Source organism: Clavelina lepadiformis, chromosome 7 (genome assembly GCF_947623445.1).
Source record: "Clavelina lepadiformis chromosome 7, kaClaLepa1.1, whole genome shotgun sequence".
Classification (NCBI taxonomy): domain Eukaryota; kingdom Metazoa; phylum Chordata; class Ascidiacea; order Aplousobranchia; family Clavelinidae; genus Clavelina; species Clavelina lepadiformis.
This window is the reverse complement of record NC_135246.1, coordinates 17,307,879-17,320,532: the sequence shown is the minus strand read 5'-3', so window position 1 is coordinate 17,320,532 and position 12,654 is coordinate 17,307,879. Positions and strand designations below refer to the sequence as shown.

At 36.4% G+C, this 12,654-nt stretch overlaps 3 protein-coding genes across 3 annotated transcripts; 1 reads left to right on the top strand and 2 right to left on the bottom strand.

Moving 5' to 3' along the window:
• Positions 1-39: 39 nt before the first annotated feature.
• Positions 40-3,993, bottom strand: LOC143464894 (uncharacterized). The gene is made up of 6 exons (XM_076962934.1): positions 3,392-3,993; positions 2,755-3,119; positions 2,357-2,504; positions 1,913-2,113; positions 1,388-1,530; positions 40-1,058 (listed from the first exon to the last, which is right to left on the bottom strand). The coding sequence occupies exons 1-6, from the start codon at positions 3,545-3,547 to the stop codon at positions 311-313; spliced, it is 1,761 nt and encodes a 586-aa protein (XP_076819049.1). The 5' UTR covers positions 3,548-3,993; the 3' UTR covers positions 40-310.
• Positions 3,994-4,132: 139 nt separating this feature from the next.
• On the bottom strand, positions 4,133-12,401 carry LOC143464893 (carnitine O-palmitoyltransferase 2, mitochondrial-like). Its single transcript, XM_076962933.1, has 13 exons — positions 12,232-12,401; positions 12,005-12,111; positions 11,188-11,330; positions 10,761-10,924; positions 10,460-10,590; positions 9,485-9,634; positions 9,142-9,327; positions 8,778-9,001; positions 8,324-8,477; positions 8,077-8,209; positions 7,826-7,964; positions 4,902-5,021; positions 4,133-4,725 (listed from the first exon to the last, which is right to left on the bottom strand). Exons 1-13 carry the CDS (start codon positions 12,277-12,279, stop codon positions 4,400-4,402), a joined length of 2,025 nt encoding a protein of 674 aa, XP_076819048.1. The 5' UTR covers positions 12,280-12,401; the 3' UTR covers positions 4,133-4,399.
• LOC143464895 (arylamine N-acetyltransferase, pineal gland isozyme NAT-10-like) lies at positions 5,585-7,137 on the top strand. Its single transcript, XM_076962936.1, has 3 exons — positions 5,585-5,941; positions 6,197-6,377; positions 6,526-7,137. The coding sequence occupies exons 1-3, from the start codon at positions 5,600-5,602 to the stop codon at positions 6,888-6,890; spliced, it is 888 nt and encodes a 295-aa protein (XP_076819051.1). The 5' UTR covers positions 5,585-5,599; the 3' UTR covers positions 6,891-7,137.
• Positions 12,402-12,654: the final 253 nt, after the last annotated feature.

Genomic DNA, 12,654 nt, shown 5'->3' with positions numbered 1-12,654 from the left:
AACAGAAATTGGTTTTGAACTCGGCTAGGTCTCTTATGTTGAACATTAAAACTGGCATTTTAAAGTAATTCACGAAAAGTTTTAATTATAAGCAGTTGTTGGCAACATGACGCAAGACACCGGTAAATGGCGTTTGTCAAATATGCAGATAGGCTGCTGTATTTTAACGAAATTGAAGTATTTTAGCTGGGCGGCTGTCACAAACTGCCGTTCAACATGACGGGACGGACAAGGGTAAATTTAAAACAAAACAACCATTCATCGAATAAAAAAATATGATTAGGCTTAAAGAGTAAAACGCTTTATTACGTCATAAATGTTTGGGTAAGTTTTTCTTCATTTCAATTGCATAATTTTTACCCCGACAATTGAACTTAATGTTGGCAATTCTCCCTTGGGACGCAATTGCTTCTATCGTCCATTCCCCACTGGTTCCTTTTTTAATACTCTTCAGACACTTGATGTTCGGGACACGCTTGAGTGCTTTTGTTACTTCACGTTCGGATAAATCTTCGCTGTTGTCATGGTCACCGGGCACGCCATTTTGAGTAATTTCTTTCAAGTTTAAAATTAAATTGTACGAAGTTTCGTTTTCGTCGGTATCGATTTGGACCACTCGATTCAACAGCCGGTTCTTCGTTTCACTCGACTCTACTCCATTGACTTTTTCTGTGTGCTCAGTCTTGAAATCTGTTGCTTTCACTGCTAATGAATCAGTTGTTTGTCCTTCTTCCGGCGAAAACGGCTCACAACGGCAATAGTACTTCTGACACTCCGAGCACTTTTCTGCGTTTAAACTCGTCACCCTGGTGCATGGGTTTTGCGCGAGATTTCTCCCCGTTTTCTTCGGCAAAGTCACACGTCGTTTTACGGCTTTTCTGTCGTCGCAGTTAACATTCTCAGAATTTTGTTCCATCATCTCAAAGAGCGCGTTTATCTTTTTATCTCTCTCCTTCCGAATCCGGTTGGCTTGCTCAATTGCCTTCTTCCTTTCCGCTATTTGTCTTTTCATATCTGCAACATTTCTCCGTGCCCGAGACAGAAGGCGCGAACATTCGCTGAAAATAAAAGAATGACTTTTGTTTATTTTGAATAAAAAGGATTTGTTTATCACAGAGAGAAACAGCGTCTCAACACGTTGGTTATTATCAATTATCATATAAAAGAAATTACCGCATACTTTATTACTATAACTTATAATAAATATTACTGATCACCCGACTAGTATAGGAATTAAGGAACACCTAAACCGGCAGGTGTTTGGCAACAAATAGATAAATAATCTTTTCTAGCCTACACTATTTACTTCTAATATGCTTGTGTACATTTGCATGCTTTTCTGGATTTGCATGACAGCCTACTGCATATTAAATTTATTGGAACTTACTCGAGACTTCGAACTGAACCTCTGACGCATTTCCGTTCCGCATCATTTCGTTCCACGTCGCTCCGATGGTGGGATCTTAAGAGAAAAACTTCTTCTGCAATTCCCATTAAATTTGGATGGAGACGCAGACCGTCAAACCAAGTCTGCCGAGAAGAAAAACATAAGATCGGTTAAACAATGTTCAATGGAGATTAACCAACTAATGGGGAACCGTTACTAAAAGGTAAAACATCAGATACACAAAACTTTAACAAAAACGGCGTTTTATGTCGGCTACTGCTAAAGAAAAATATCTTAAGCAGAGCTCAAAATGGCCTGAATATATCCATTTCCATAACAAGAAGAAGTTGTTGTATTTTTTCAATATTTAACATGGGACGCTTTGGATGTTATTTATATACAGTGCTGGCCGAATCCTATTGCAGCATTTATAAAGTTAGCTTACATTTACATATATTAAGCTACTATACTGCAGAAGAAACGAGACTTCACTTAGCCTACAAAAATATTCAATATTTAAACTACCTGCATACTGATAAAAGCGTCTCTGCTGTCGTTTTCTCTCTGCTTCCATACCGATTTTCTTGGAAATCTTCGGATCGAGTCATACCTTCTTCTCTCTTCGCGCATGTTTCTTAAGAATCTCTGCATGCTGGAGTCAGTTTTGGATTCCTCAGATGCTTTCTCACGTGCGGAGCGAACAAACGCTGAGCATTGGTCCAACAGCTGTACACGTGCACGTAAACATTGTAACCAAAGTTGTGAAAAAAATGTTGAATACTTAAAATAGCGAAGTGCAACGTTTTAAGAGTTGCTTAAAGTTATTGCGCTGGTTGAAGTCGTGAAAACAATTCTTGAAGTAAAATTCTGATAAAACAGTTCAACGACATAGGTAGTCAAGCTGTAAACTCGAAGATGTGTTTCTAATGCAAAATCTAATAAGTAAGTTTAGTTTAGCAACACCTTTACCTCAATTACTTTCTTTATTTTTGAATTTCGGGCCTCGCTTTCTTGACGCAATGCTTGTCTTTCTCGCACTAGTGACGTCAGTATGTCACTTGTGTGTTCTATTTCGAGATCGTTATCAAGTTTTCCCGTTCTTAGTATACCACCGTCCCTAAAAATGTTTAGGCTATATAAATTTCTGAAAAGGACGGGTTAATCGCGCATCATCGATAGCTATACCGGGGTTAAAACGTTACTTTGCAAATCAAAGCATGATCCTGTGTCAGGAACCTTCATCAGTTTGCAACAAGAAGCTACTGTAGGCGTAATCACCAATATATTACTTAACACTTGACAATTGATTAGCTTTCACTTTGACATACACAACACGTGCAAGGTTTGAATGTAACCAGTCAGGCTACCTTTGCACGAATGAGAATCTTCCAAACCCACTGTCGCAACCGGTGTCTTCGCTGGGTGACTGCTGCCTCTTCTCGCTCCAAGTTGAGCTGATTATGGGCGAGAGAGGAGGAAGAATCAGTTCGTCTAGATCTTTGTCCATCGCCTCAAATTTGTCATTTTTAAACGAACTGCTTGATTGTTCTCTGTCCACGGTCGATGTCTTGAAGATCTTGTCCAGCAATCTCAATCCATTCGTCTTCACTTCTGGACTTTGTTCCGTGCTAACCCCCACCGACAAAGAGGAACTGTCACCATCTTCTGCGTTCTTTCCGTGCTCAGGTTCTTCTTGAAACTGACGCATCTCGTTCTGCTTTCGCTGCAGTAGCTGAGTCATAAATCAACTGTTCAGTCTAGGCCTAGGGTATCGATGACTAAGCTACTATTTTTCCACACACCGTGCGTTTATGAATAGAATTGTCAAAATAGGTTATTTCTCATTAGCTACTTCCATCTGAAGCAACTCACAACACAAAAAATTCTTGCATTTTAACGACAACAACTAAACAAATGAACGTTTGTGTTATTTTCTTTGATTCAACATAATTTATTTAAACTATTGTCAACCACAACCATACTTTTTACAGATTGTGAATTTACCTTCCATAAAAAGAATAACACAGCAGTTATCATTATACAGGAACAGAGGATTCCGATCATTGTTGTAACTTCATTGCCTTGGTCCGGTGACGCTTTCGGAGGAGCGTTGAACACGTAGGTACCGTTGCCGGCTTTGTCCTCCGACACCGAATTCATTTTTAATAATTAAAACTCAATTGAAATATCTTCTTCTTGCGATAGAAATTCAAACTTCAAAACTTTGCTGTGTAGGAAGTTTCAGCAGTTTTTAGCGTTTACATCGTTGTTTTCTAAATTTTTTGAGGCTGCAGCCTACTACTGACACTATATTACCGTAGATTCGATTCAGTCTCTCGTAGTGGGTCGATAATGGTGTTTTAATCTATGTAACAGTGCTTACAATGTGACAAGAGAATACACGCGATTGTTAGGTCATCGAAACACTTTCATTCGTCAAGTGGTTATGGTTGAAGTCGTTGATAATGACCAGGCAAAGAAGATGCGTAAACAGATAACGAATTCTTTCTGTCCGGAAAACGCAGGTTGCCTTTCAAAACTCCACAGGGCAGCAATAACAACTAATCACCACCGGACTGGGGTCGTGTTTCGGACAGACTCAAATGGCGGTATGTCCTGTTTTTTTGAGAGTTTTCTTTTTAAAATATTTCTAATATACCGTGTAATCGTTTTTGCATGTTCCTTGTTTTGCGGCGAAAAATTATTCCTAGATTTATTTTGTAAAGCGAACATTAAACAGTCAAATTTATTTAAGAAGTTATAGTATTTAATTAGTTGTTTTTCAGCACAAATCACAAATTTGGCTAATGAAATCGAACACCGAAAACACGGCGACACACATCACTGAAGAAAGCAAGCATATTGTGGGAATACATTTTGAAACATAGATATAAGCTATTTAACTAATCTCTTAAAACGAAATCGAAATAGGCACGAGTACAAAATCACTTTAAAAATCTTGCGTATGAATTGAAGTTGAGCAAAATCAGTCAATTGGCACCTACCTAACAGTTAATCAGAACCTTCAAGGACAGTGTAGATGTCTTCTAAACTTGCCATTATTGCGTCAACGAAGGCGGCAACGTCTCTGTTGTCGTAGCTAGTAATATTGCACCCTACCATATTGTCACGGACCCCATAGCCAACCCCGAACCCGTCAGGGACGACCGGGGCAAAACCTCCCATGTTAGCTGCGTGGCTGGCCAAGGTCGACGTGGATAAAATAATGTGGTTCATTGTGACGTAAGACGGGTCAAGGAAAATCCCTGGGGTCTTTAAACCCAGGTCTTGTTCAGCGATGTGACGTAATCCGAACAAGTGTCGGTCAAAGCCTTGACCTGAGATAAACAAACAAAACAGATCAGGGCAGAAATAAGGTGTTTTTATGGAATGCTTAAAATAATAATAACAGCTAAAGTGATACTAGAAACAATACTACTTATTACTTATTTTACAGCATATTAACAACCTGGTACTATAAATTATATGCAATAAGATGGAAAGCAGATCTTACCCATAGCAGCCTGTTTGGTGATTTCATTATGGCGGTCGCAACTCTTCCTTATAAGGCTTTCAACTTCCTTCCTGTAGGTCGCATCCGTCTTCAGGCGGTTGTTTGCTCCACTTACGTTGGCTGTAACAGAAGATGAACTGTCAGTTAACATTATTATCACTAAGGACTAACTAACAATATGTAATTTTGTTTTGTTGGCGTGACAAATAACACGCATAGATCCATGAGTAATAATTATTGAGTATTTTTTACGGTAAGTTGACATTCAATGGAAGTCTACGAAAACATTTTTGTAAATTTAGTTTGTGTCATTTATCATGAATAAACTGACACTTATTAAAACACAGTTAGAAATATTTTTCAAAGCAAACAATCCGAAAAGGAAGTGGCAGAAGTATTCCAGAGCTAAAATTTGCACAATAGCTGAGAGAAACACTACATAATATTGTTGAAGAGATTTCACACATCAATATGACCTGCTGGTAAAACACACACACACACATACACACACACTACCTTAATTTTTACATTAGCAAAAGGTAATTGCTTACCCTGTGCTAACAGCAAAAACGCTAAAAGAGCCTGTTTACACAGAACACAACTTACCAACTACCGCAAAATCAAACAAAAGATGCTTGCCAAGGACCTAACTGAACTTTGCACAAGGAAAAAAACTGAAAGTGCATTTACAAAGTATTATGGCAGGAACCGACAGGATGGACACCCAGAAGTATCTTGATAGAATTAAGTACAATGGAACGTTAGATACCAGCTCGACAACACTGAAAAAACTGTGCATATGCCATGCCTCTAACGTGCCATTTGAAATGTTTGATATGTTTGGTGGCCAAAGGAAGACGTTAGACTTGGAAAAAATATACAACAACATAGTTTTGAAGAGAAGGGGTGGATTATGCTATGAAAACAATGGATTGTTTTCCTGGTTGCTTAAAAATCTTGGTTTTGATGTGAAGCTGATACAAGCGCAGTTGTTTATAGGAACAAAATTCAGTCCAAAGTTTGACCATCTTGTAATGATGGTAAGAAAATTGTCTGTTTAGTTAACATAGAGCGTTCATGAACAGTTGAACGTTCATTGAATAGAAACTAATTTAATCAACAACACTGAGGTGCCATGCCTACATATTTTTAGCAGTAAATATGAAAACAACTAATGTAAACCCAATATTGTGGCAAAATATTGGGGAAACATGGATTTTGAGTCAACATATTTTACTATTTTGATGCAACTCATTTAGTCCAGTTAATTAACACTACGAACGATAATTTTACAGGTCCATTGTTCTGATGGTATGGAGTGGCTTACTGATGTAACCTTTGGAGACAAAATATTTATCAATCCACTAAAGTTTGAAGAATTGACGGAACAATCGCAACACAACGGAGTCTATCGAATTCGAAAGTTTGATGAAGAATTTTTCGTTGTTGAAAGGAGGGTAAAAAGACTCATCAATGGTATGTCATCTATAGATTGCAAAGGCTGACAAAGCATTAGTTAATCTTTTTATGTGCGGCCAGTTGACCAATAATAAGGGTAGCAGTGAATAAGGAAGTCATACTCTCCAAAAATTACAAATCAGTGTTCTTTTTACTGAATGTTTAGGTAGGGAAAAAAATTTAATCCCAGGAACTTGGCAAATATTATACAAGTTTGACACTGCTCCACGCAAGTTTGAAGATTTTCAAAAAATGTGCGATTACCACCAAGACTCTGAAGAAAGCTTTCTGAAATACAACACAATAAGTTGTCTTTTGAATGAAGATGGTATAGTTATAACTTGGGGTCTAAATATGTGTAAGAAAAAATACATTGACCCCTACACCGATCAGCTGACAGAGGTTAAATTGGCAAAAACTGAAAAAGAACTGAGAGAAATATTGAAGAAAGAGATGGGCTTGGACATTGACTTTGAGCTGAAAGTTCAAGCCAGAGATTTCAAAGGATTCACAACAAACAATTTACTCTGATTTACAAATAACTAGGGTTTCTAATTCGGGACAAAATTTCAAAACTTCCGGTACCTGGTATTAAAAAACCAGAAAAATTCATGTGTTTTCAATATGTGACAAAAATGTAGTATTTACAATTAATAAACTCAATATTACTGTAAAAACACTACTAAATGCAATTTGATCTTTATTAATGCATTAGTAATTAAGCACTTACTGTTTTTTTCCACTAATACCTGTAGTACTAAAGCGTACATAAACACTAGCGCTTATACAGTATAAAAATTAAAGTTTTGAGACTCTCATTTATGTGACAACTAGACCCATAGCTGAAAATACCTCTCTGGCTCCACTGATGTGGGCTTCATGGTAAGGAAACCAATCAATCAATTAATCAATTACAAAAAACAAAATGATAACTTGTTATGATTAAATGACCCTGATTGACATGAAAAAGTCTAAATGATAAAGGTGAGTACAGGCGTGATAAAGGTGAGTACAAGGTCAAAGCAAAGAAAAGGGTTTCCATGTAATGTCCTGGAATTATTCATTGGTACGACTGCTGTATTAACTTTAACTAGCATAGACTACTACAGTCATTGTTTTTCTTTGTAGACGGAAATCACTTTATCTGTCATTAAATACAAAAAAATGGGTTCTCTCATTTTAAAACCCAGGTTTTGAGTTACAAAAAATAGCAAAAAAAAGGGTTTTTGGGCTCGGGAATAGAAGAGTCTGAAATGCTACCAATGACCATTTACAATGGATAGGTTATCATATTTGGGTGATTTAAGACGATTGAACACATAAGACGTCAGGCATAGTAATAGCAATCTCTCATTTTTAAACAAGCATTCAGGCAAAGACACATCAGTAGGTCATAAAAAGCGTATCAAAAGTTGTTTCTTAGGAAAACAATTATGAGTTTGCAAAATGCCAAACTGTTTAATTACCTCTAGCAATTGCTTTTGCAGCAGCCTGGGCTTCAAGAGTGCATGATCTTATTGTTTCAGTTCTTCCATGTTTAAATGCTGAGGTACTGCATGATTCATAGGTTGCAGCCGGATGACCACACAAACGATAATGTCCAACCTTGATAATGACGATAATGTCCAAATTTAATCCAAATTTCAAGGCATTTTCGGAATCCTTTTACAGACCAGTCATAACAAATATAGAGTAAGTTAGTAACAATCGAAATTACCTGGATGGCTAATTGCAGAACCCCATCTGGGGAGATTTTCTTTTTTTTCAAGTATTCTTTATGCATTTTAGGGAACTCTTTTCCGCTAACTCGTATTTTACTTACGTCATCATTATATCTCTCCCGAGCTTCACTGAAATATAAAATGTTCACTTTATTTTTGTTATGATGGTTATTCTTAAGTTAACGCCTCAATTTAAGGTTAACTACTCACTTCACCAGAACTAGGAAAATTTGCTGCCCTCACCTTATTGATCGTTTTACTGAGTCATCAAGATTAAACTCAATCCGTTTCAGATAATCACTATAACCACCAACCACAGCGAGGGAATCGTGTGATATAGTCGGAGTGAGCGTTGAGTGGTCAAATATTTCATTGAAACACCGCATCACAGCAACACCTGAGAAATGAAATTACACAAAAAACATTCCAGTTTAAGCTTACATAGTATAGCTGTTATCTCGTAAGATCATTGCACTAAATCGAGATAACCCAAGAATAACTAAACAAACGATAAGGATATGAAGTTTGGATTCTCAATTACATTGGCAATAAATACATTGCACACTCCTTTATATATTATGTTTATGCTTGCTTTATGCAAAACAACTGCGTGCACATACTTTAGAGTTAGAGAAGATATTGCTTGCAACAAAAACATTGTCTTATATAGATCAAGATTGACAAGGTAGGATCTTACCATCACCCCACGCATGCTCGAAATTGATTGCTGCCTCTCCGTTTCCGGATATAATCAAAGAAATGCTCTTGTCAAACCAGCGGCTGGCTCCATCCCCGTGCAAAAACACATCAACTGCTTCATTAGGGCTTTCAATATCTTTTTTGTCGTCTAAAACCAGGCAAAGGATTGCAGAATCGACTGCTTCTAACATCTCGGCATTGCCTGTACTGAGAAGATGCTCTCTGCATGAAAGAATGTCACATAAATAAACAAATGCTATTAACTGCAAGGATAATGTGCAATGTTTCTCGTTGAGCTACGTCGTTGGAACATTTTTCAAAGATGCAAACCACTATAACTATACACTGCAAAGATTTTCTACCTTACTCTGCACCATGTATCACGATTGGTGGATGTCATGTAGGCAACAGAATGGTCTGGTGGTGGACGTTTATCTGCTAAGATATCGTTCAGGCAGGCTTTCACAGTTGCCGCATCTATGATACCACCATCATCTTTCAGAGTTTGAACAGTGTAAATGTGGCCATTTCGAAGAACAACAATGTGCCTAAAAATTTGTAAAAATATTCCAAAGAACAAGAAAGGAGTAGCGGGAATGAAGTTAAAACCAAGCTATGATATTGCATTTAAGCTAAAATTATACCAACCTTCTGCTCATACTATTCACATTTTCTGCATTAATAGTATTCTATTATATTTTTTACTTTGAACTTGGATAAGTGACGAGTTCATCCCTCTCTTCCCTCGGAATCCTTGTTGAACTTAAGAGATTAACAAATTGACTCATATCCAAAGGGTAGGCACCATATTTCATCATAGGAATGTAACGCAGCATTAAAGTGCTTGGAAGAAATCTATGTAGGTAGAAGGACAAACAAACATTTGACCAATCATATACGATCGTGTACCAATCACTGCGATGTCAGGAGGCAAATTGAATAACTGGCGCTAGAACACGTAACATGTAAGTAGGACACAGTGACTTTGACAGTAGAACTTAAATGCTCCTAAACTCAAACAAATTGCAATCAAAATACAATCTACTCACAAAACTTTTAAACTATGATTTAAGTCAAATTTTTCCTAGAACTCCAACATAATCGATTACTAAATGTGCTATAAAACACTTTCAACGAGTATGTTTTAATTAAAAGCAATTTGTGAATACAACTTCCAGAATTTTTTACATTGTTAATGCTACATGTCCTATTTTTTCTTGTGTTGTTTACAATGGGCATAATTGATGAAGGTATTTACGTAATTTTTTCAAACCTAAAATATGTGCTTGTAAGCCTGGTTCCCTAGGACTTATACGCATGCAAAGTTTACAAATACATCTACACGCAACAGGAAAACCTTCAGAGTATTTAGATATAAAAGAATAACTACAAATTAAACTACAAACGATTATGTCCTCGGATGTTAGTATGCATGTGTACTATGCCATGGTCACCTACGAAAACTAAGATGGATACTTTAGGTATTCTGAAAACAAATTAATTTACTTCAAGTTGCTTCTTACAGAAAATATTGCTTTCAAAGTGAAACGTTTAGTACTCACATGCCCTACAAGAATGAATCACTATAAGTTAGAGTTCTGAGGCAATTTTCTATCACATATATGTTAATGTTATAAAATTGTGCCACAAGAAGTGTCACTCACCCATATGATTACTTACTTGACCATACGTTGAAACCCTGGAGATTTTGCATCTTCCTTTAAATAGTAGACTTCTGGAGAGAGAATCTTTGCGTTATACGTTTTCATAAATTTCATTGCTGCAACAATCATGTTTGTTGATCGAGTGGCCTAAACGCAAAGCAAGAAAGATAAAAGTAAAAAATATGATTTATCTAAATATTGTTAAGGCTACACTACATTATAACCGGCTCATATTCCCAATTAAAGTCATATGCAACATGAACACAAGACACAGGTAATGGAAAAACAAGTTAAAACCGAAACTAACGTAAACCAACCTGGTCATTCATTGCTTCATTGGAATCACGTTTAAAAGTAATGAATGGATTGTAATTCAACGGTAATGGAAGCCGACTTTTAAGGTACATGTCAAACCAAGGCTGACTGATGTAACTTGTGTGTCGATTCTGTGCATCTTTTGCAAGAAGGGCAAGCTGGAGTTCTAAAAAGCAAAGTCAGGAACAGTCTTAAAAACACAAGATTAAAAAGTTACAATTGAAATCATTAGTCATGGAAAGAAGCAAGTGTTGTAACGGAACTGCAATATTAATGTCTTGGTACCAACAGTTATTTGACAACTGCTTAGTACGTTAAAGTTTTTTTTTTATTGTTTATATTATAACACGCACACAAAAAAACTGAAAAACTAAAAAATCTTGCTATAGTCATCATAAGCATAAAAATTACACCCAGAATATGACATACGTGGTCCTTCATATTTCAAAAATGATTTTACAGCAGATTCTGTGTCATAAATTGATTGACTGTTGACATCAGGATGACCTTCTAGAGCTCTAAGTGACCGAAGGTATCGTTGAGCAGTATCTTCTAGCTTTGGTATTGGAAGTCTTGAAAATAGTTTGCATATTTCGTATTTTTGCAATTTATTTTAGATTCACAAGAAATAGTGCCTTGTAGCCGGATTTTTTTTAACACTTTTGCAACAGCAATTAGATAGATCTCTTGTAAATTAGCACTCCCACAAGATAAGGGGTCACGAGACAATAAAAAAAGTTTGACATAGTAATTCCTTAATACCCACGGCTGATATAGAAGGGCAAAAATAAAGTAGATCCAATAAGGCAATTTAAGAGATCTATATAGATATGATAGCAAGTGTAACATTTTTTTCTTTTTCATCATTGACTGTGAAGAGCAAAGAGTATGGTGCAAATCTTGTTATACCATAATAAAACAAAAAATATTGTAGCAAAAAATTTAAAAAAAATGGCAAAAATGCAAGGTGTTACATAGGTTACAGTAATATTATATAACTGAGGAACCTTGGCACAATGAACTGTAACGTCATTTGGTCTAAATAAAAAATCCATATTTTTATTGTACTTTTTATTGATTTTACGTTTAAAAAAGGGTCTAGTATACAAGTACACAACCACAGGATGCATTTGTATACTAGACTCCAGCTACTCAAATCGTGACGTCATCTGGTTGTGCACTTGTACACTAGACCCAAAAAACCTTAATATTTCTTTAAAGCAAAAACATTTTGGAAACCACTAACCTGGGAAGACAATCTTGGAAGTGTAAAGTTGGCAAAATACTTCGATGAAGATGTTCTGATGACTCGGTGGAGTATTCTTTGTTTAGGCAGAGTGCGGCTCGAGATTTCTATAAATTCATCTACCAAGTTAGCCCAGAACAAAGAAGTTACTGCGTTCTAGCCTATAGGCTAATTTGGAAAATTGAATCTTCATAATGGAGAAGCCAACACAATATTTTTATACAAACCTGAATTGCCTTAATATGAGTGAAAGTTCGTTGGGATGCAGCTCTCATTTTGACTGAAACCGAACGCGCTCCTCTATTCTAAGCCAACAATCCAACCACGTTCGTAATTTTCAGATGTTTTCCTGCTTCACACGCAACACCCCGCGCATCCAGGCAGCCAGCAAACATTAGCACTTTGGCAAATTTGATCTTGGTAAATGGGGATTCCCCTAAACAGTTTTATAAATATTTTCCTTACACTTGAAGAATCAAACTCATGCTTAGACAGCTTGTGTTGATAAATATTTCAAGTTAAATTAGATAACTTTAAAGGTGCTACATATTTTGCTTTTGTTTTTATCTGTTATATCAAAGTTTTTATAGTGCTCTATGTAAGCCTATTCTTTGTGGCAGTTAACATTTGAATGTTAAGTTAGGTACTGT

What these genes read in the sequence shown, in the direction of transcription:
- LOC143464894 (XM_076962934.1), bottom strand. Translation starts at nt 3,547, where the DNA reads ATGAATTCGGTGTCGGAGGACAAAGCCGGCAACGGTACCTACGTGTTC. An exon ending in TGTTATTCTTTTTATGGAAG is followed by an intron (nt 3,120 to 3,391) that starts GTAAATTCACAA and finishes TTTATGACTCAG; the next exon opens with CTACTGCAGCGAAAGCAGAA. An exon ending in AGATTCTCATTCGTGCAAAG is followed by an intron (nt 2,505 to 2,754) that starts GTAGCCTGACTG and finishes AAACATTTTTAG; the next exon opens with GGACGGTGGTATACTAAGAA.
- LOC143464895 (XM_076962936.1), top strand. Translation starts at nt 5,600, where the DNA reads ATGGCAGGAACCGACAGGATGGACACCCAGAAGTATCTTGATAGAATT. An exon ending in TTGACCATCTTGTAATGATG is followed by an intron (nt 5,942 to 6,196) that starts GTAAGAAAATTG and finishes ATAATTTTACAG; the next exon opens with GTCCATTGTTCTGATGGTAT. An exon ending in GGTAAAAAGACTCATCAATG is followed by an intron (nt 6,378 to 6,525) that starts GTATGTCATCTA and finishes CTGAATGTTTAG; the next exon opens with GTAGGGAAAAAAATTTAATC.
- LOC143464893 (XM_076962933.1), bottom strand. Translation starts at nt 12,279, where the DNA reads ATGAGAGCTGCATCCCAACGAACTTTCACTCATATTAAGGCAATTCAG. An exon ending in TTCCAAGATTGTCTTCCCAG is followed by an intron (nt 11,331 to 12,004) that starts GTTAGTGGTTTC and finishes ACTATTTTCAAG; the next exon opens with ACTTCCAATACCAAAGCTAG. An exon ending in GATACATGGTGCAGAGTAAG is followed by an intron (nt 9,002 to 9,141) that starts GTAGAAAATCTT and finishes TCTTTCATGCAG; the next exon opens with AGAGCATCTTCTCAGTACAG.